The 22080-nt window shown below is 38.6% G+C and overlaps 1 protein-coding gene across 2 annotated transcripts; it reads left to right on the top strand.

Annotated features, from left to right (window-relative positions):
• Window positions 1-386: 386 nt before the first annotated feature.
• Window positions 387-14498, top strand: il10ra.L (interleukin 10 receptor subunit alpha L homeolog). 2 transcript variants are annotated; one of them, XM_018225860.2, is made up of 7 exons: window positions 387-520; window positions 6118-6238; window positions 6684-6859; window positions 9096-9265; window positions 11167-11314; window positions 12129-12253; window positions 12499-14498. In XM_018225860.2, the coding sequence occupies exons 1-7, from the start codon at window positions 442-444 to the stop codon at window positions 13258-13260; spliced, it is 1581 nt and encodes a 526-aa protein (XP_018081349.1). In that variant the 5' UTR covers window positions 387-441; the 3' UTR covers window positions 13261-14498. The 2 variants fall into 2 exon arrangements, with proteins under 2 accessions (XP_018081349.1, XP_018081348.1); XM_018225859.2 differs by having other exon boundaries at window positions 388-520; window positions 12496-14498.
• Window positions 14499-22080: the final 7582 nt, after the last annotated feature.

Raw genomic sequence — 22080 nt, 5'->3', positions numbered from 1 at the left:
TGCTGAGGGGACTTGCAGCTACAGAGAGAAGCAGATTGCTTTGGGGAGGGTGCAGCTTGTTGCATGAAACAATATAAGAGCATCAAGTTACCCGTGGGAACCCAATGTGATAAAGCTGAGCATTTGTGGTGCTCAGTTTAGTTGCAGTATCAGTGAGATGCTGGAGATTCCCTACTTTGCACAGCAGTGCTCTGTTAATAGAAGAAATTTACCTGGCTGTTAATTTATGAGAGCACTGAATCCTGTATTATCATGTTGTTTTTATTTTCTGTGTTAGAGACTGCAGAATATTACCCTGGTATTTCCTAGTGTGGGTAAGGAGAACACTCCCTGCCCCTCCCCGGGGAGGGGAAAGCAAAAAGGAAGTGTAAGATCTAATAAGCTTAGTGCTTGCCACCCACATAAAGAGAACACTCACTAGAGGGATGAGATCAGAGATCTATGGCGGCGCTGGGTGCCTCTCTCCTGGGAACTGTGCTGTGCCTGAGTACCTTCCTTTGTTTGGGGGCCACAAAAATAGGTAATATATTCTGCATATTAACAAAACTGTGCTTTTGTATATTCATAATGTGCTGGGTGAAATTCACTGCACTATGCTTTCTTACAAAACCACATATTTATATGACTTGAGTAAGAACAATGCACCATTGATATGGGGGCTATACAATAATAATCACAAGTAAACCATGGTGTTCTGCTGTGGCAATGAACCTTCATTCAGTCACATTATGGAAATAACCTAATTATCGCAGCAGCAAGATCACACACAGAAAGCTTTTTTTTCTATTAACCAGTTAGAGATTCTGAAAAAAATAAAAGGTGTTTCAAATAGGCAGTTACCATTATCTATACCGAATATTTTACTGAAGTTTAATATTAAAGGGGCAGTTCTGTTTTACATGTTCTACTAATCTCTGTATTTGTCTTATTTATGTTTTAGATTGTAAGCTCTTTTAGACAAGCCTCTTTTTACCATTAAGGCAGTACCCCAAATACTTGGGGGCACATTTACTATGCTCGAGTGAAGGATTCGAATGAAAAAAACTTTGAATTTCAAAGGTTTTTTTTGGGTACTTCGACCATCGAATAGGCTACTACAACCTTATACCGACTTTGATTTGAACGATTCAAACTAAAATTCGTTCGATTCAACCATTCGATAGTCGAAGTACTGTCTCCTTAAAAAAACCTTCGACTAACCTACCAAGGTACAATGTTAGCCTATGGGGACCTTCCCCATCACTTTTCTAAGCTTTGTTTGATCGAAGAAAAATCCTTTTATCGATCGATTAAAATCCTTCTAATCGTTCGATTCTAAGGATTTCTTTGTTCGATCAAATGATTTTTCCTTCAATCGATCGATCGTAGATCGTAGCGGTAAATCTTTCGAATTGGATATTCGAATTAACCCTCGATATTCGATCCTTAGTAAATGTGCCCCCCGGTTATCCTGCTTCGGTAGTTTGAGCTGTGTGATTCCTGTAGTGTGCAGTGTGGAATGTGTTGACTTGCAAGGGAATTAGGGTAGCCTTTTTTAGATTGAGTTTATAGAAGTGTGCCCTATTTTTCACATGGTCTTGTAATGTTTATTGGAAGTGACAATAAAGTCCAGTTTTCTTTTGAGAAAGTCGAATGGTCTTTGACCTGGAAAATCAGCGAGTATGTTTGTAATTTATTGGGAATATGTCTTTATTGTACATTAATATAGAGAATTATTTTCCCTTTGTACTTTCAGTAGGAGAGAGGAGAGCACTCTGACGCAGATTAACTGCTTGTGATTAATATTTATTTAAGCTGCTATACAAAACAGGTTTCGGGCTGTAATTGCCCTTTCTCACTTGAGAAAGGGCAATTACAGCCCGAAACATGTTGTGTATAGCAGCTTAAATAAATATTAATCACAAGCAGTTAATCTGCGTCAGAGTGCTCTCCTCTCTCCTACTGAAAGTTCAATTGTTTGGGATGTTCGGTACATCTGTTCGGAAGGATTGATGCATTCATTCATCAGGTGCTAATTGGCAGAGCGCGGATTCCCTACTTCCACTATTTTCCCTTTGTGTAAAACATGACAATATTCAAAGTCATTAAGAAGTTCTGTGACCATATAACAGCACAGGGCATTACATTTCTTATAATACAAGGTAGGACACAAGAGGCATCTTTTAGCAACCGATTAGGACTAATGCCATCCCTAAGCATTATTTGTTAGAATGTTTATGGTAGCGCAATAGTTAGTATTGCAGCCCTGTCTAGGTTCAATTCCAGCCAGGGCATTATGTGCAAATCATTTGTAGTTCACCCCATGCTTGCATGGATTCCTCTCTCTGCAACACTCAAAAACATACATGCAGTTTAATTGGTTACTGACAAAAACAATCACAGTATTTTTTGTGATTTTTGCAAGCTCCTCTGGAGCTGGGACATATATGAATGGTGTTTTTACACTGCAGAATATGTTGGTACTATATAAAGAAAAAATAAATATGAATTTACATTTAGAATTTCTGTAATGTATTTTGCACCTAGCTGCTAAAAATGCATTGTTTTGACTTCTCTTTCATATGTCTGTCAATTATCTGCAGCATTTAAAAAGTATGAGATGAAGTTTTTTTACTTCTTGCCATATGCAAGTGAATTAAGAAAAATCCTGTGTGAGGGAGACAAGTGTCAATACAGCTTGAAAGAACCTGATGGTCACTATAATGCTAGTATGACCTTTGGCAATAGCTGGGCTTTTATGGAAAGCCCCATGATGTGTTACTGACGCAGAATATCTCTTCTCACTTCCCTAACCCTTCTATAAGAAACAAGCAGAGGGAAGTTACCAGCCACCCCCATGCTTAACACATTCTTCACCACAGCTGGAAGCCAGGGCTTGGGGGTTACATTTGGGGAGTAACTAGAGAGTATGCAGACCCTGCAGTAGCAGTGGGGGGATGGCCCAGTAAGGCCCTAAACTGAATTTGTTATAGGTTCCAGTAACATCTAGTTACATCAATGGGCTTCAAGGCCAGGAAGGTAGTAGAATCCACAGCCACCTGAGAACTGCCATGGGAAAACATTTGTTAGTTTACATTTTTACAATATCTAATCTGCATGAAATAAAAGACATCAGCAGTCCAAATATTACTTTATTTACGTAACATTTTGGCAACAGGCCATTCCTCAAGAAATACCTTGTATGGCTATAGAATTGATACTCCACTGCTGTGCCAGTGCCATTTGCATTGGAAGCTGGAAAGGTATGAAACTCCTCCACTTGCTTTTGGCTTTTGTAAGAGAGGAAAAAAATACTGGATTTGCAGTTTGGCCATAAATCATGTTTATGTTCAACTTTCTTTGCATTAAACAGACAGTAACATAAGGGCTCGGCCTGTTAGAACTTTCCTTATCTGCATATTATCTGTATATGTACATAGTGCCTGGAACAGAAATACTCTAGGTCAGGCGCCAGTAAAAAAGCATTCATAATAACAGTCTGCCCTGCTGTACTGCCTTCTCTGAAACAACCATACAGCTGTAATCACATTTACAAATGTAGAAATAGAATTTACTTTATGTGCATGGTCATTGTGCATATGTGTGATAGCTGCTATATTACATACCATTTGTCAAAGGAAATCTTCACATATGCAGTAAAAACCCCAACACCTGCATGGTTAGTAAGGTAATGCTTTTACTCTAGTTAATTATGAGGCATGTACCAACTACACGAATAATATGGCAGCGCCCATTTCATTGTGTTAACAAAATAACAAAGAAAAGGAACAACCTTTGTCCACAACCAGCTGTGTTCTTAGGCTTTGTTGCTTATTTAAGGATAAAATAAAAGAAAGAAAAATCTGCTAAAACAGGATTACCTGCTATTCAGTTTAAACAAATACAAATAAAATGTTGAGAAAAGGCACATAAGCTAGAACAGATAGAGCAATGCACTTGAAATGAAAGCATAACTGCAGTTTGGCTGTTATGACTGAGAATACTTTACCTTTTATATAGTATCCTGTATAAATATCCGTGTCACATTCCCAAAAGCTACAGAATTGTGACTTTGTTCTCCCTAAACGAATGTTATTTTTGCATGATAAGGTATTTTTGCTTTGTGAGTTCATGTATATACCTGATGCAGGAGAGATATGTAGTTTTGCTTACACTCAACATATCTTACTGTATTTGGTTACAGTTTGCTGAGTAGAAAAGAGAGAATGTAAAATTGCTCCAGAAGACAGAGAGTCTTTCAGTGGAATGTAATAAAAGTCGCAAAGAGCAGAACAATTCGCACCAATAAGACTAAAAATCCACATCTCGCAATGTAATATTGTTCCTTAAACTGTTATTGCGAATTTTAATTGCGCATTGCAAATTTTAATTGCGCACTCATAAGAAGTGCTTGAAGGTGTCGTAATCTTTTGGAGCAAACATAACGAGTTTTTCAGTAAGAAGTTTTATTACATTGACTGCGCATTGGCGCAAACTATAAAATTCGCAAATGGTCTTTCACTGTCGGAAGTGTTTGCTAAACAGTTTCCGGGCTCGCAAAAGCTATATTAAATTCGCACAAAGCAAAATTTGTTCGCGCAAAGGCATAACTTTTCGCATTGCGAATAGTTTTTCCGTTAGCGATTTTTATTACATTCCCCCGTTAGTCTCTATTTGGCAAAATATTGAAGGATCACTGCAGATCATTTTCCACTACAAGTGTGAAGTGAGCAGTAAAAACAATTGCCATATCTAGCTATGTACCCCTCTTTCAACCTCTGGCAGTTGAAAGCATTCCAATGTTATTGTTACCTTGTGTACTACACACTGTGCACATCATCTTTATAGTAGCAGGAGTGGTTTCATAGCTTAATGATTGGATATTTAAGCTTGTTGTACAAGAACTGGGTCCGGAGCAAACTAATCATTTGGGGTAGAGGTCAAATGAACAGATCATGTGCGATTCTGCCACATGTATGACCAGAACAATACCAGTCTGATAGTTAAGACCAGTGGTCAAATGAAAAGACTACAGTGTACATATTGAGTAGCACCACTTTATTTGGGACAGAGGACTTTCCACATACAATATGTTGATGGGCTTTTCAGTTCTGTGAAATCACAATCTTTCCATTCCATGTTCAGAATGATTGCACATGTCACACTTTGCTCAATGGTTGTACAGTTCAGAAGTTACCATATTGCCCAATGGTTTTGCAATGTGAACAGATGTCTTAAACCTCTTGTGCCTTGGCAAATTTTGGTAATATCTATCTGAACCTAGGGTGGCAGGATTTTAGGGGGCAGCATGCTGCCCAACAACACCCCCATTGGTTCAGAAACACTGGGGATGAGCAGGAGATACGATAGTTGTTTAAATTTCCAGTGTGCCAATCCCCATTGCTACAGTCCAGATGATGAAAATTTGCTTGAATAAAGGGGACGGGACAGGGGTGATGAAAAGCAGCGGGCCTAGGGGGGCTGTTATGTATACATATACCGGGTCAGACTGGGGGGAGAGGGGGTCTAGTCAAGCAGGGGCCCACCGGGTTTTTTCCCAGTGTCCCGCCGGGCCAGTCTGACCCTGTATATATATATATATATATATATATATATATATATATATATATATATATATATATATATATATATATATATATATATATATATATGTGTACAATTAGTAAGGGTTATTAATAATGATTGCATCTAGCCATGTTTGAAATTTTCCTTATTTATAGTGTTTCTCACCACTAATGGAACAGGAACAGTTATACTGTTTAAACATTATTATGAACAACTAAAATGATTACTGTTACTTCAAATCTGAACACATTTACGTATAGAAGAGCTCATTTACTAGCCTGGTGTACTGTGCAAAAAACAAATATAAATTGCCATGTTTTTTACCCTGAGTGCAACATTGTTCTCCAGAATTAACACAACTAACACTTTATATTTCAGAGCAAAAGTATTTTTGAGTTAATTTGCTACCCACTAAGCCACCATGCGCTTAAGCCACCCTTTGTGTTTAGATCATGGCTAAACCCTAAAATGAGAAGTAATTGGTTGTAAATTACTCATAACAATATGTGTGCAGGGAAAGAGTGCTAAAACAGTTATTTTTTACTTTTGTAGGTGTAATCCCACCAACCCCTGAGGATGTTTATTTTGATCTGCAGTTTTACTCTCATACCTTACTGTGGTCCCCTGGAAATCCTGCTGCAGAGGGGATCCTTTATGAAGTGCAATATTTAAGGTAAGAGCTTAGTGCAACTGTATAACTTTATTCACACTGGTCACACATCATTATTATGAATAACATGTATCATATAATACACTATGTATACCAGTGTTGCTTGGGTGGAACTATTGCTGCTTAACCAATAATAAAGAATCATAAAAATCATAATATTACCAACCCAAAGTAACAGGATTTCTCCATCTAACTGACTGAGGATAGAAGTCAGTTGCAGTGTTTTTAGCTCGAAAGCAATTGAAAGCCAATTAATTGCTTAGTTCTTAAATTCTCAAACATCTGTGTTTATTAAGTCTTTACACTGCATCATATTAATTCCATGTTTAATTTGTATAGATAATAGATGAGCTTGTTTTGCTACCCAGCCTGTCTGCATACACTAGTTATACATAAATGTGCAGACACAGCAAGTGTTTGATGATATGCTCTTGCATACTTCTATTAGATATGGTACAAAATTATGGAAAGACGTGCCCCACTGTTTCCTCACCCACCATCTTTCATGCGACCTGACAGAGGAGACTCTGCTCTTGGGTATGGGATATTATGGAAGAGTCCGTAGCATTCTCGGAAACCAGACTTCAGATTGGGCACGGACCCTAAGATACAGAATCCAAGAAGGTACAGTACTACTTCTACAGCAAACTAACAGGGAGCACTATTGGGAGTGTCTAATTAGCTTCTGTACATTGTCCCTGGAAGGACAAACAGTAATAAAATAATTGAGACCTAAAAGGAATACCATATCTGGAAATATTTAATGACAGTCTGGCTACAGATTCACAATTGTTGCATCATTCTCTGTAGGCAGTGACATTCTTCCAGTATTATATTGTTCTTATTCACTAAATAGAGACAGCCTGCTTGAATGACTATGGACAAAACTCATTATTATATCTATAACCACTAAATTATAAAATTGTAATGTGACGGGGACAAACAATATATCCTTCATGAGTTGAAAGCTATCAATAAGGTTATTAATAAACAGGTGGTGATTGAATATCTATTTGTGTGCAAGAAGGGGAGCCAATACTAATTCTAACACTAGAAGTTGTTGGCATCTAATTATTCTAGCGCCATGACTGTGATCCTTCTACTTAAAGGAACAGTAACACCAAAAAATGAAAGTGCATTTAAGTAATGAAAATATAATGTACTGATTGCGCTGCACTCATACAACTGGTGTGTTTGCTGCAGAAACTCTACAATAGTTCATATCAACAATCTGCTTTGTAGCCAAGGAGGCAGCTACTCCAAGTTGAAAAAGGAGAAAAGGCACAGGATACTCAACAGATAACAGATAAGCTCTGTATTATGCAATGGGATTCTTCAGAACTTATCTGTGATCCATTGCATATCCTGTGCTTGAATGGCTGCCCCCTAGCTGCACAGTAGCTTTTTTATATGAACTATAATCATTTTTCTGAAGCAAACACACCAGTTTTACCAGTATAGGGCAAAAGTAGATTACATTGTTGTTCTTTTAAAACACTTTCATTTTTTGGTGTTACTTTCCCTTTAAATATGCTTGGATTTGGTTTAAAGGAACTGTTCATTATAAAACTGGGTAAATATATAGGCTGTGCAAAATAAAATAAAAATTCAATATAACTAGTTAGCTAAAAATGTAACTTATAATGGTTGGAGTGACCAGATGTCTAACAAAATAGCCAGACATCCTACTATGTAGCTCTCAAACCATTTATTTAGGGACTTGAAGGGGGGCCACTTGAGACATAACTCAGGTTACGATCAAAAGCAAACTAATTAAACAATCATGTCCAATGTGTCCCCTTCAAGTCACTAACTAACTAAAGATTCAATGGAGGAACTATATTAAACAAACAAAAAATATTTTACTTTGTACAGCCTATGAACTATGTATCTCTTATTCAGTGACATCACATTACAAAATCATAAAAAACCTTGGGATAGGACTAGTTTGATACAACTTTACCCTGTCAGTAGAAGATATGAGTGCGGATGCACCAGATTTGGGATTTGGCTGAATGCTGCCACTTACTGCAATTTTGGATTCAGCAAAATATTCCGTCAAAACCCTTAAAGGAACAGTTCAGTGTAAAACTAAAAACTGGGTAAATAGATAGGCTGAGCAAAATAACATATGTTTCTAATATAGTTACATAGACAAAATGTAATGTATAAATGCTGGAGTGACTGGATGTCTAAAGAACAGAACACAACTTCCTGCTTTTCAGATCTCTAACTCTAAAGCTGGAGAGTTCACCAAAAAAGATCTTTGCGTCTATGGGGGCCTTAAGTCAGTGACTTGAAGGGGGGCCACATGGGACATAACTGTTCAGTTAATTTGCAAAAGATCTGAAGCATAAAGGTCAGGATCAAAAGCAAAGGTTAGGACCCATATGCACCCACTGAACAACTAATTTAATTTTATGCAACTTTAAAAGCTAAACAGCTGAAGGCTACACATTTATTCTTCCAGATGACATTTTCTTGATTTCCATCTGTTTCAACATACATTTTATTTGTCTACAACCAGATTTTCATGCTGGAGTCTATTGATTCAAATCCTGTGCTGTTTGTATACATGACCTGCAGGTGTCACTGGGTACAAAAACTATACTGTGCATATATAGTACTTTCTATACTGCTAAAAGTGTTAGAGTTGAAGTTCCTGCTGAAGTGTAATGGCTGCATGAGGCTGTGAACAAAGCAATGGTAATTTTGTTCATCAGTAGATACAGGCAGATAGGTCACACAAGACCCGGTGCTAGTGTTTGAGAGCAACATAACAACGTAACAAGGGGATGAGAAGGTACAATGCTGCAGTGTGATGTACATAACAGATGCTGACAGTACTTTTTTGTTTCAGTCACTCTGCCTGCGCCCTCATTCTTGCTCCATGTGGATGGCAGTTCTCTCATGGTTGATGTCAGTCTCCCCGAGGCCCAGGCTGGTAACCTCTCACTGCATTATACGGACTTGTTCCGACATAACAGAAAGTACATTGTTCATTTGCGCAGAACTGCAGATAACCTTACGGTAAGCACTCCAAAGCCATACTCATTCAGTATTCAATATGTACCACTATGGGTAACAACGAATACATAAGCCTGATGTTTAAGCTGCCCACTGACTGGGCACTTCCATGCCCACTGACATTGATGCCCACACAGTGGAGCACCCATGGGCAGGGCTGCCATCAGAAATCACAGGGCCCCATACGAAAAAATTTCCTGGGCCCCCTGGGCTGCGCCCACCACAATCCCCACCTACAGGTCCGTCCTCCCCACCCCACGAGTCCACCACACACGAAAAAAAACAAAACATTGGTTGCTATGGTCCCCACATGTTAATAAAAAAATAAAAAAATATTGGTGGTCAGGGCCCCCCCATTGAAAAAAACATTTGTGGTCAGGGTTCCCCTATTAAAAAAAAAAACATTTGTGATCAGGGCCCCCATTAAAAAATATTGGTGGCTAGGACCCCACATGGGGAAAAAAATGGTGGCCAGGGCCCCCCCATTGAAAAAAACATCTGTGGTCAGGGCCCCCCCCCATTAAAAAAACATTTGTGGTCAGGGCCCCCCATTAAAAAATATTGGTGGCTAGGACCCCAGAAGTTTAAAAAAAAATCGGTGCCCAGGGCCCTGCCATGTTACACTTACTTCATTAGTGTGGCCCACCTGCTGTCAGTGAGCTGCCAACCACAGAAGGGAGGAGGGGAGCACAGGTGGCTGAATCTTCTTCCTGTGACAGCATTTTCTTCCCTTATTGGTCACAAAATTTCAAGTCCTGGTAAAGCTGCATGGCGATTGGATGAGCTGGAGAAGTTCAAACCTCAGCTATCCAATCCCTGAGCAGCTCAACCTGGACTTAAACTCAGTGACCAATAAGGGGAAGTAATGGACAGAAGGTACCTCCCCTTGTGCTCCCGCCCTGCCTTCCCGGAGTCCGCAGCTCTCAGAAATTAGGGGGCCCGGCTAATCAAGAAAGTGCGGTGTGTCTGGGCCCCCCTTACCCTCGGGGCCCCCTACAACTCTCCCCCCTGTCCCCCCCTGATGGCTGCCCTGCCCATGGGAGAAGGGATGCTTGGGCATGTAACAAAAGGCAGGGGGGGGGGAGTGGCTGCAAGAGTTTAGTTACAAAAAGCCAGTAAATTTCCTGTAAAAACATGGAATGCATTAGTAGCCCTTAAATAAGAACTAAATAAGTAGGTAGAAATGTATATTATGTTTTGGGCTTCTGTGCCAGCCCAAGGCAACTTTAGCAGTAAAGATCTGTGTCTCCAAAGATGCCCCAGTAGCTCCCCATCTTCTTTTCTGCTGATTCACTGCACATACTCTGTGCTGCTGTCACTTACTGAGCTTCGGGACCGACTCACAATATACAGTACACATAGAATAGAAATGTCACAATATAAGGCTGATTAGTAATAAATACAGGTAATTACTACATGGCAGCACATAAACCAATGCAACTAGCATCAGAATATAATTATCTGCCCACTGAGCATGTGAGTGTCGTAGACACTTTCCCAGATGGTGACGCCCTGTGACAAGTTTGAAGTCCTGGATCATTGCTGCTATTGAGAAGCTGAAACTTTAGGCTGGTACAATATGTTCAGTATATAAAATATGTCATTTTTAGAGTTTAGTTCTCCTTTAAATTATGATTATTGGATATAGAATGATTAAATTAGTGTAACAGAAATAGTAAGAAGTAATGGTCTAACTATATTTTGTATCTTCTATAGAATGTGAAAACTTGCAGTCCATAATATTTACACTGATTTCATTCACTATTTACATTTTATTTCAGCCCTCTGTGGCTGATTGACGTTTGTATGAACCATATTTCTCCCCACAAGGAAACATTTAAAGTATTCTCATACATTTTCTACTCTAAACAGAAGTTTGTTTTAATTTTTGTCATATCATGCAGATTATAGAGGAAAAGAACACAACAATGTTCCATATACGTAGCCTGATCACAGGAAGGGAGTACTGTGTAGCAATGCAATTCAAAATCACCTCTAGACTGAACAATGGTATTCTTTCTCCTGAGACATGTGTCTATCTGCCAGAAGAAGGTAAAACTGAGCTTCATTATAATAATTATTATTATTGACAAAGTGATGTGATGACTAAATTTGTAGGAATCATTTCTCATTGGTCCTCAATGGATACAAAATAGAAGTCTAGTGCGCTATTATTTAAAGGGATCCTGTCACCAGAAAACATGTTTTTTCCAAAACACATCAGTTAATAGTGCTACTTCAACAGAATTCTGCACTGAAATCCATTTCTCAAAAGAGCAAACAGATTTTTTTATATTCATTTTGAAATTTTTTTTTTTCCCCATGACAGTATCCCTTTAAAATTAGGGTCTAAATATACATATATTTTCAAGGCTAAGTAAAATAAAAGTTAAGTATTATGGAAGTGCAAATGAAGTGCAAAATTGACTACAAACATAGCAAAAAAAAAAGCTATTTAATGGATCAATGCACATTCTCTGGTCCCTTGTTTTGTTAGCAACTCATTCTGAGCAAGTGCATACATTTTCGAAAGAAGGGGGTATTATTTAAGTTTGCTATCATAAAGGTGTGAGGAAATAAAGGAGTGGAAAGGGAGGGGGAAATAAGAGAAAGGTCAGCAGGGTAAATAGTTTTGTAAATAGAAAAATACAGAAGCATAGAGAGACACATTGGGGAAGCTGAAGAAAAGCAGTGAGCAGAGTGATAGGAAGGAAACGAAATGCAGAAAAAAGGGGATTTGACATACTCATAATCATGTAAGGGAATAGCTTTATTAATAAGAAAATTCATTATTCACTGTTATTTTGTAAAACTAACTAATGTTAAGTACATCCCCCATGACATTATCTTTCTTTATCCTTTTCAGAGTTGGATAAGAGTGCACTGCTGGTGGTGGCTACCGCTATACTTGTCTTTGTAACTATTCTAATATTTGTCAACATCATTATCTGTTTGTATGTTCGGGGAGCAATGAATACCCCAAAAGCCCTGGTAAGTTTTCATCATCGATAAAGCACTCACATAGCAAAATAAAGCACTCATTACTTCAGTTCTATAAATGCAGGTGTCAGCAAGTATTTTATTCCTAATCATATGCTAGTTCACTATGGAGTAGTTCACTAACCCAGTATGAGTTATTATTTTATCGATGGATACTGTACTAAAACACACCAGATTAAGCTATGAACAAACATTCCAATAAGAAACTTAATGCTGATTTTACTTGTCTCCAGAAGTCTCTTATTAAGCGAAGTTGGTCCTGGATGGAGAAACCACCAACACAGATTTCCAATTGTACTGACTGCTTAAGATGGGAAGATGAATTTATCGATCACCTCATGATGGAGCCTAGGAATTCTCCTTTGCGTAGCAGTGGAGACAGTGGTTTTGGAAGCCAGATACTTACTATGAAGAATTCACAACTTCAATCAACATCTTTGGTTCTCAGTATAGATGATAGTGGTGTTGAATTGCCAGAATCAGACTCTGACTGTAAAAAGGCCCCTCTAAAAGGAGATCCCACTTTCAAAATGCAGGTTCCAAAAATTCAGGGTGAGGACAGTGGGATCAGTTTATCCACAGGCTCCCCATGTCTTAAACGTAGCTGCAGCGTTCAAGAGGTCTCTTACAGAGAGAATATAAATGATATCAGAGATGATAAAAATATCAGTGATTCAAGGTTAGGATACCTAAGGCAATCTGAACCCAAGAAAAATCAAAATAACTCTGAAAGGGAAGACCCAGAAATAACACACACAAAAGACTACCTTAAACAGGAAAAGCAGGTGCTGCACAGTAACAATGGCATTCCCATAGACAACAATAGCCCCCAAGGACAAAAGGAGTTCTTGCAAGGATCCTGGACTAATATGAAAGAAGGATTTCACTCTTCACTTCCATTTACTGCAGCATTTAGCCCATTCAGTCGGGTTCTCTGTGATTTTCGGGTCAATATCCCCTCCCTAGGGGATGTTCAGCTGTTGGACATCATATCCTAATATTTAAGGGTATAGGGGTCCTATTTGAGGTACAACCTCGATTGGACTGACCAGTCTATAAGATTCTCCTAAATTGGTGTTTGTAATTAAACCACTATGACATGTAGGTACACAAAAAGCACAATGCACCAAAGAGCACACAAAGTACACATGCAGTATATCTAAAGAGCAATGGACTAATGGGAATTAGCAGGAATATTGAATGAAGAAAAGCAACACTTGCCAGCATCTCCTCAAATACATCTTTTACTATATGCTGACTTTTTTTTACCACATTAAGAATAAGCTGCACTTTAATTATCTTGAATTTAGCCCATTTTCTTGGAAGTCAGTAAAGATTTGGATTTCCTTGGTCAGGGTCCAAGTGTTCATGTATATCACCTTGAGCTATATACTGTGCACTTTGCACAATAATTTTGCACACTAGACAATAATATTTATTTGTACATATTCTGATATATTTATATTTTTATAAAGTATATTTTCACTTTTGTTTGAGTTTTTTTTAAGCAGATTGGAGCACAATATAAAACAGAAATATAGTACCACATAAAGTTTCATTCTATAAATAAATGGTAAAAAAAAAGCTATGTCTGTGTTTATGAGGTTTTATGGTAAGCTCAGACCAGTAAAATTCTACAAGCCCTTTAGGATTTTCCTGAAATATGCCAAAATTCTGGTCTCATTCAGTGACTGTGTTTAAAAAAAAACCTTATTGTTATTTAGATCCAACAAGTGTCCCTGTTTAGTTTGTATTTAGTGCTGTACCTACAGATTTTAAGATGTGTAGTGTTGCTGTACAATGAAGGCCACACAATAGCCCTGTGGATCAATACAAACTAAAAGGGTATCTCTTGTACAAAGGCTATTGTCCTCCGTAAATAACTAATTAAGTCATATTTACCAAACATTTTCACTTTTTGAAAAATACCCTTAAAAATCAGAGAGCTGTGGAGTTCCCGTCTTGTGAAGTGCAGTAAACTCTGTTAATACTGTTTGATAAATATGTCCCATTTTCACTTAGTATTTTTTAATGTAATACTTATCAGCTGTGTCCTTATAGCGTTGAAAGCAAGCACCTGTCAGATATAGACCAATGGGAATAATTGATGTGTAAGTCTGCTTCAGAAATAAGTAATGATAGTAATGATGTGGTCTTACTACATGACAAAGGGTCGTGACCCCGAAACGTTGCTCACTTCCGCATTAAACGTGCAAGGGGTTCCTTGCTTGCAGCAGCCTGTGTGCCGTGGATTTCTTTCCTATTGGGTCTTACTACATGAACCACACTCTAAGGGTTGCCAAAAATGGGAAAAATCACTAAGGTATGGAGACCAACAGAAAGTGAAAACAGTAGCAATCATACTTATAAAATTAAAAAATATAAGGACATACATAGCCTAACGCATTTCACGCCTAATGGAAACTTACTTATAGGCACATAGCAGGACCTTTTTGAAATGACCTGTTGCTCTGCCATTACTAGATATTCATGGATTACATGCCAATATTCTAGCTTTTTGACTGTAAAACAATCTATGGGTATGTGTCTCATAAGGCTGCCACTTTAAAAAAAAACCCAGGCACTGCTGCACACTGTTATATGAATCTGTGTGGATCGCCCATAAAACACCATGTTCCCTACAAACATTCATTGCATTGAAGTTACCTCTGGAAATAGTTTGGAACTCAGCACATACATTTGCTCTATTTATAAAGTGAGTGAGCACCATAGTGGGCCAATCAAAGAAAATTCTAATGTGTGTACAAATTTGACATGCCCTACATAATTTGTGCACCGATATAAATTGTATGGCCACCCCGAACGTAGAGAGAACCCTAAAATGGATGGATGCATGGATGAACAAGGTGTAAAGTATTAGTAGTAGCCGTAGGTAATTTCTTCACAAATAGATTTATTATGTAGTTACAGATATATCTGGCACCTCACAATAATAACAAATCAACTCACAGCATGAGTTTGTTGTTTCCAGCTAGCAATATAACCTTTGTTTGATACATTTACATATAAGTAATTAAATATTTAGGTAAAAACAGGTTCATTAAATATGCTTTATAGTTTAGTGGATTTTTTTTTAAATAGCAACTATTTCCCTTTTCCCTTTTTGACAGCTGAATATTTAGGGGCACATTTACAAAGCTCGAGTGAAGGATTCGAATTAAAAAAACTTCGAATTTCGAAGTGTTTTTTTGGCTACTTCGACCATCGAATGGGCTACTTCGACCTTCGACTACTACTTCGACTTCGAATCGAACGATTCGAACTAAAAATCGTTCGACTATTCGACCATTCGATAATCGAAGTACTGTCTCTTTAAGAAAAACTTCGACCCCCTACATCGGCAGCTAAAAGCTACCAAAGTCAATGTTAGCCTATGGGGAAGGTCCCCATAGGCTTGCCTGCGTTTTTTTGATCGAAGGATATTCCATCGATCGTTGTATTAAAATCCTTCGAATCGTTCGATTCGAAGGATTTAATCGTTCGATCGAACGAATAATCCTTCGATCGTTCGATCATAGGATTAGCGCTAAATCGTTCGACTTCGATATTCGAAGTCGAACGATTTTAGTTACTAGTCGAATATCGAGGGTTAATTAACCCTCGATATTCGACCCTTAGTAAATCTGCCCCAAAATCAACCCACGACCCACAAAAAATCAGGAAGTCACACAATATCTTGTAACAGGTAGTATTATTACAGAAATGCATATTGCTATACAAGGATAATACCATATATAAACACCCAATTAATATTCATCCATTATAATTCCCTATATAAGATGCTGGGGACCTGAGTAATGAATGTTTAGAAAAATTCCACCAACAACCACATCTAAGGTCCCTCCCCTGCAAACAACTTGACCATCCTGTTGGACCACTGTACATTCCAGTTCCAGACAAATGATGGAGTCAGTTACTCTGGGAAATTCACTGACTGACTCAACCTTTTGCCCTCAGATAATTCCCACCTTCAATATGAGTATGACTAACAGCACAAATGAATTATTTTGTTGCAAACCCACTCTGACTTGCTCTCTCTAATTTTTGTCCGTTTCTGCTTAAGCGTAAGCAGGGCCGCCATTAGAAATCACGGGGCCCGTACAACAAAATTTTTGGGGCCCCCTGGGCCCCGCCCACACTGACGACCAAGCTCCACCCCATATCCCGCCCACTCCACATCGCAGTTAAAAGACCACACAGACATCAGCGTTAAAAAAGTAACCCCCCCCACACAAGTTGTAAAAAGCTATTGATGGTCAGGGCCCCCTTATAAAAAAATTGGGGCCCCCAAAAAAAAAAAAAATTTTTTTTTTTTTTTTTTTAAAAAAACTGTTTTTTTTATAAGTTAAAAAAAAACTTGGGGCCCCAACAAAAAAAATGTAAAAAAAACTAAAAAATAAACAAACATTGGTGGCAGGGGCCCCCTTATAAGTTAAAAACAAATTGGGGCCCCAAAAAAAAATTTGAAAAAAAAAATTTTTTTTTTGAAAAAAAACATTGGCGGCAGGGGCCCCCTTATAAGTTAAAAATAAATTGGGGCCCCAAAAAAAAATTTGAAAAAAATTTTTTATTTTGAAAATAAAAAAAAATGGTGGCAGGGGCCCCCTTACAAGTTAAAAACAAATTGGGGCCCCAAAAAAAAATTTGAAAAAAAAATAATTTTTTTGAAAAAAAACTGGTGGCAGGGGCCCCCCTTACAAGTTAAAAAAATTTGGGGCCACCAAAAAGAAAATTAATTTTTTTTTTTTTTTTTTTTAAAAACAATGGTGGCAAGGGGCCCCTTACGAGTTAAAAAAAAAATTGGGGCCCCAAAAAAAAAGTTTTAAAAAAAAGATTGGTGGCAGGGGCCTATAGAATATTAAAATAATACATTGGTGGCCAGGGGATTAAAAAAAAAAAAAAACACAAACTGTTGTTCAGTAGGATTGAACTCATGGCTTCAGTACTTCAACTTCGCCTCCTTTCGTGACTTCGGGTCTTTTCACCGCTTCAGGACTTCAATTTCGGCTGTTTTCGTGACTTCGGGTCTTTGCGCTGCTTCAGGACTTCGGCTTCGGCTGTTTTCGTGACTTCGGGTCTTTTCGGCGCTTCGTGACTTCGGCTTTTTCCGTGACTTCGGGTCTTTTCGGCGCTTCGTGACTTCGGCTTTTTCCGAGACTTCGGGTCTTTTCGGCGCATCGGCTTCGGCTTTTCGGCACTTCCGCATTCGGCACGCAAGAGGCAAGACGTACGGCTCGGGCGCTCGCAAGGGGGGCCCGGATCTTCAAAAAATGCAGCGCTGCCGGGCCCCCCTTCATGCCCGGGCCCGGTACGCTTGTCCCCCCTGTCCCCCCCTGATGGCGGCCCTGAGCGTAAGGATACTAATAGCTTTGCTGTCATGGCATATAGTTATTTTGCCCATGACTAGCCAATCTTCTGGCACAGCCTTCCAATTCCTAGTTTTCCCAGGTGGGGTTTATTGAAAGGTACTAGGGCCAGGGCATGCAGAGGAGGATTGCATTGCAATATGAGTGGAAGTGGAATCAGAGAGCTGCTGACCATGGGTATGAGCACAGCATTCCAGTGGCATAAAACGTCTTTTCGGAGGGGGGCAAGAAAATGCATTTTTTAACATGGCAAAGCCTGGTCTATGAACCTCCAGCTTATTTGGTTCTAATAGGAATGTGTGAGTTTAAATTCATTAATAACTGGAAGACCAAAAGCTGAGCTTATGTGCTTCATTTAATTTTTAACCGTTTCAAAAATATTTCCATATTTCTGGCCCTTTTCTGCAAATAATAGGTCACCTGCTTTAATTTATGTACAGTAGCTTTTCTGTTAGCACACATTTAAAAATTGGGATAATTTTGATTCAACCACACCTGGTTAGTTCAGACATGCCCCAATATAACCAAACCCCTGACTATTTTCATGGCCATAAACCATGTCTTTGAAGTTCGTACATTGCCACTCTTAGTGGATATATTTTAGAATTGTTATTATGGAATATTGAAGCTGTGTATGCTTTTGTATCCATATTGCTATATTACAGAAACTGTGACATTTCATTTCATGACTTCTGACTTTCTGTATGTGCACTGCACATTAACCACAGCATCCTGTGCTGCTGAGCTGCTTTTCATCAGCAGAGACTAGACACAGGACAGAGGATGCAAGTGGTTTTAGTTTGGTGGAAAACTGAAAGTTTATATTTTAACAAAAAAAAAATATTAGACCAAATTAACATTGGCGTTGCTTAGGAATAAAAAATGGAATGCCCTACAATGATCCAGTCATGAGAATCTGTGGCAAGTCAGGGCAACCCAGGTCAAAATCAGTGTACAGAGCTGGCACATATTCGCTTATATAAATGCAAATGAAAAGGTGGCTCTTCTGAATATTAAAGTACTGGGATTGGATATGTATACAGTATATACAAATAGCATATTTACATATATCTTAAGATTTTTGCATAACATGAAACAAACTAACTTTAAAAAAAAAATAATTTGAGGTTTCAGTGGTTTGAAAAAAAAAACCAGCCAGCGTCAACAAACATGATTTTCAGTAACTTTAGAGCCTTGGGCAAAGGTCTGGCTAATGCTGCAAGGCCCTGTATTGCAATGTTAGCTCCAAAACAACAGTGAAACAGAGAATGTGATTTTGAAAGAGAGGTGCCAGTACAAAGATTGCAGAAAAGAGTAGTCTGTTCACCACAAGCTAATATCAGTGAGCTATATTTAGAAAGGTGCAAGGAAGGGTTATCTTTGCAGAGGGATACTTCCCACCAATTCCCAGATAGGTGTACAGGTTAGATTGGACACACTTGAAAAAGGGCCAATAGGTCCGAAACATGTCGTGTGGTGACACAATAAACAGCATAATTGCAGTTAATCTGCTGTCGTGAGTGATTCCCATACTTTACAATACATTGGATATTTACAGGGTGCCAGAGACGGAGCATCCAGGGAACCATCACAAGAAGTAAGGCACAAACACTAATCAGTGTAAAACCCTCTGCTACAGGTTAGATTGGACCGTGGTCTAAACTGTTATAATTTTCGATTTAGGAATATATACTGAAGTTGTTGAAATTGAATTATAAATAATGAAGCCCCACAGAAGGTATTTTGCCATGAACCCACCACATTTAATGGAAGAGTAAAGGACAGCAGAAGTCAGGGTTTAGTATTAATACATTAATACATTGGGAGTAATACAGGGACAATGAAGCATTTGTAAGAAAAAAGGGCTCCAACCTTATGCACACTGTGTCACACGCACAATTTTAACTGCAATTATACTGGAATGTTTAATGGAGAAGGAAAGCTACGGTGGCATTTTATTGCCAATAGATTAGCTGCATTAGTGCAAGCTACAATGCTATATTTATTCTGTAGAATGTTTTACCATACCTGAGTAAAAAGCTCTAGAATCTCTCTGTTTGTTTAGGATAGCAGCTGCCATATTTGCTTGGTGTGACATCACTTCCTGCCTGAGTCTTTCCCTGCTCACTCATAGCTCTGTGCTCAGATTACAGCAGAGAAGGGGGGGAAGAGGAGCAAACTGAGCATGCTCACGTCCAGGGCAAGGAGGTTTAAGCTGAAAACAGGAAGTCTGATACAGAAGCCCATGTGTACACAATAGAAGGAAAGAAATGCTGTGTTCATTTTCACAGAGGACTCAGAGCAGCACTACTTTGAGGGTTTAATGGTATATTTAGGTGGACCTTTCTGATAAGGCTTACTTAGTTTTAACCTTTCCTTCTCCTTTAATATATGCTGTAATGTGGGTAAAAAGATGCTTTCATAAATGAGTCCTAGAGACTGCAAAATACTAACAAAACTCATTTCTGCACAACTGTATGTGTTTATATGGTGCAAAAGTTACATAAGCCCAAGAACCAGTGTAGAGAGGCACTGGGAGGTAACCTCAAAATAAAACACTGTTCAGTAGAAGGTTCCACACAGGGCACTGGGTTCTGATTATAATGATAGCGATTTTCATTCCTGCAGTCTGAAATATGTATAAAGGGATGTACTAAATGCAGGTTTGGTTCGCGAATTTGCCTTTTTCAGCAGGACTGATTCCAGCCGAGGTTTGAGAGAAAGTGTAGTTAAAGGGGTTGTTCACCTTTACATTAACTTTTTGTGTCAGATAGAGAGTGATATTCTGAGACCATTTGCAACTAGTTTTCATTTTTTTATTATTTATGATTTTTTAATTATTTGGCTTTTTATTCAGCAGCTCCAGTTTTCAATTTCTGCAATGTGATTGCAAGGGTCCCAATTACCTTAGCAACCATGCATTGATATGAATAAGAGACTGTAATATGAATAGGAGATGGCCTGAATAGAAAGATGTGTAATAAAAAGTACCAATACCTATAAATGTGTAGCCTCACAAAGCATTTGTTTTTTAATGGGGTTGGTGACAACCATTTGAAAGCTGGAAGAAGAAAAACGATATAATAAAATGAAAGCAAATTGAAAAGTTGCTTAGAATTAGGTATTCTATAATTTACTTAATTTACTAAAATACCTGACATATGTGTAAAGTGCAGATCTCAAATTTCAGTTTAATTTCCAAGTCATTTTACTGTAGAAAACAGGAAATGATTTTCAGATAACCTTATTTGAATTGTTCAACAGAAATATAACGTATTGCATACTTTAATAGAAAAAGGAGGCTATGGGCATCTATTTAACTTTAATTAATTGAAAGGACAAAATGGCAATTTGGAAAGTCAGAAAAATTAGATATGATAAATTATGTGTTATGCTTTAGCAGGTGGCAATGACTTATACTTAAAAAAATACATTAGAGAAGATGTTTAAATGAAGGTAAGCTTCTTTAAAGAATATTATTTCAGGGCTCAAACTTTGGGGAACAGGGTCGGACTGAAAAAAACCCAGTGGGCCCCACTCACCTTCTGAAATCATGTGCGTTGACCTCCTGCCCAGCCCCAAGAAAAGGAATTAAGTTGGGTGGGGGGTGGAGGGGGTTTGTGGTTGGGTCAGGGGCCGGATGACTTGTGGCTGGAGGAGGCTTGCAGTTAGGGCAGGCGGCTGGGGAGTTGCGGCCTGGGGAATTGGCAGCCCTGTTGAACCCAAGACCCCCCAGTCTGATGCTGTTGGGGCAAAATCGAATGGAATTCCCCAGAAGTGGTACAGCTCTAGAAAAGTCTTGCATGTGAAAGGTTAAGAAGAGGGGTGCTGTGTAGAAGATCATTAATAGAACATGGGTGGGGGGGGTTTGTGGTTGGGTCAGGGGCCGGATGACTTGTGGCTGGAGGAGGCTTGCAGTTAGGGCAGGCGGCTGGGGAGTTGCGGCCTGGGGAATTGGCAGCCCTGTTGAAACCAAGACCCCCCAGTCTGATGCTGTTGGGGCAAAATCTAATGGAATTCCCCAGAAGTGGTACAGCTCTAGAAAAGTCTTGCGTGTGAAAGGTTAAGAAGAGGGGTGCTGTGTAGAAGATCATTAATAGAACATATTTACTATATCACTCATTAGAAATAAGGTTTATGTCAGACTGTATATCCCCAGGGTTTAGCTTTGGTTATTAAATGAATCTGTTGAACTCCAGGAAAAAAATAATGAAAGAGAATGTAGTTATTAGCCACTTTGCAATATAAATTAATTACACATGTATTGTTGTAGATTTAAATAAAGCTTAATGCTCCACATTTAAAATAACAAAGACATTACATAGTTGTATGCTACTATACATTTTGTTATGGTAGATTGCAGTGCTACATATTCCTTTTAATTTTGTCGCAAGATGATATTTTCAGGGTTGGATCAGCCTACAAGAGTAC

The sequence above is a fragment of the Xenopus laevis genome, chromosome 7L (genome assembly GCF_017654675.1).
Source record: "Xenopus laevis strain J_2021 chromosome 7L, Xenopus_laevis_v10.1, whole genome shotgun sequence".
NCBI lineage: Eukaryota > Metazoa > Chordata > Amphibia > Anura > Pipidae > Xenopus > Xenopus laevis.
The sequence above is the reverse complement of the archived record's forward strand: the minus strand, read 5'-3'. Positions and strand labels throughout refer to the sequence as shown.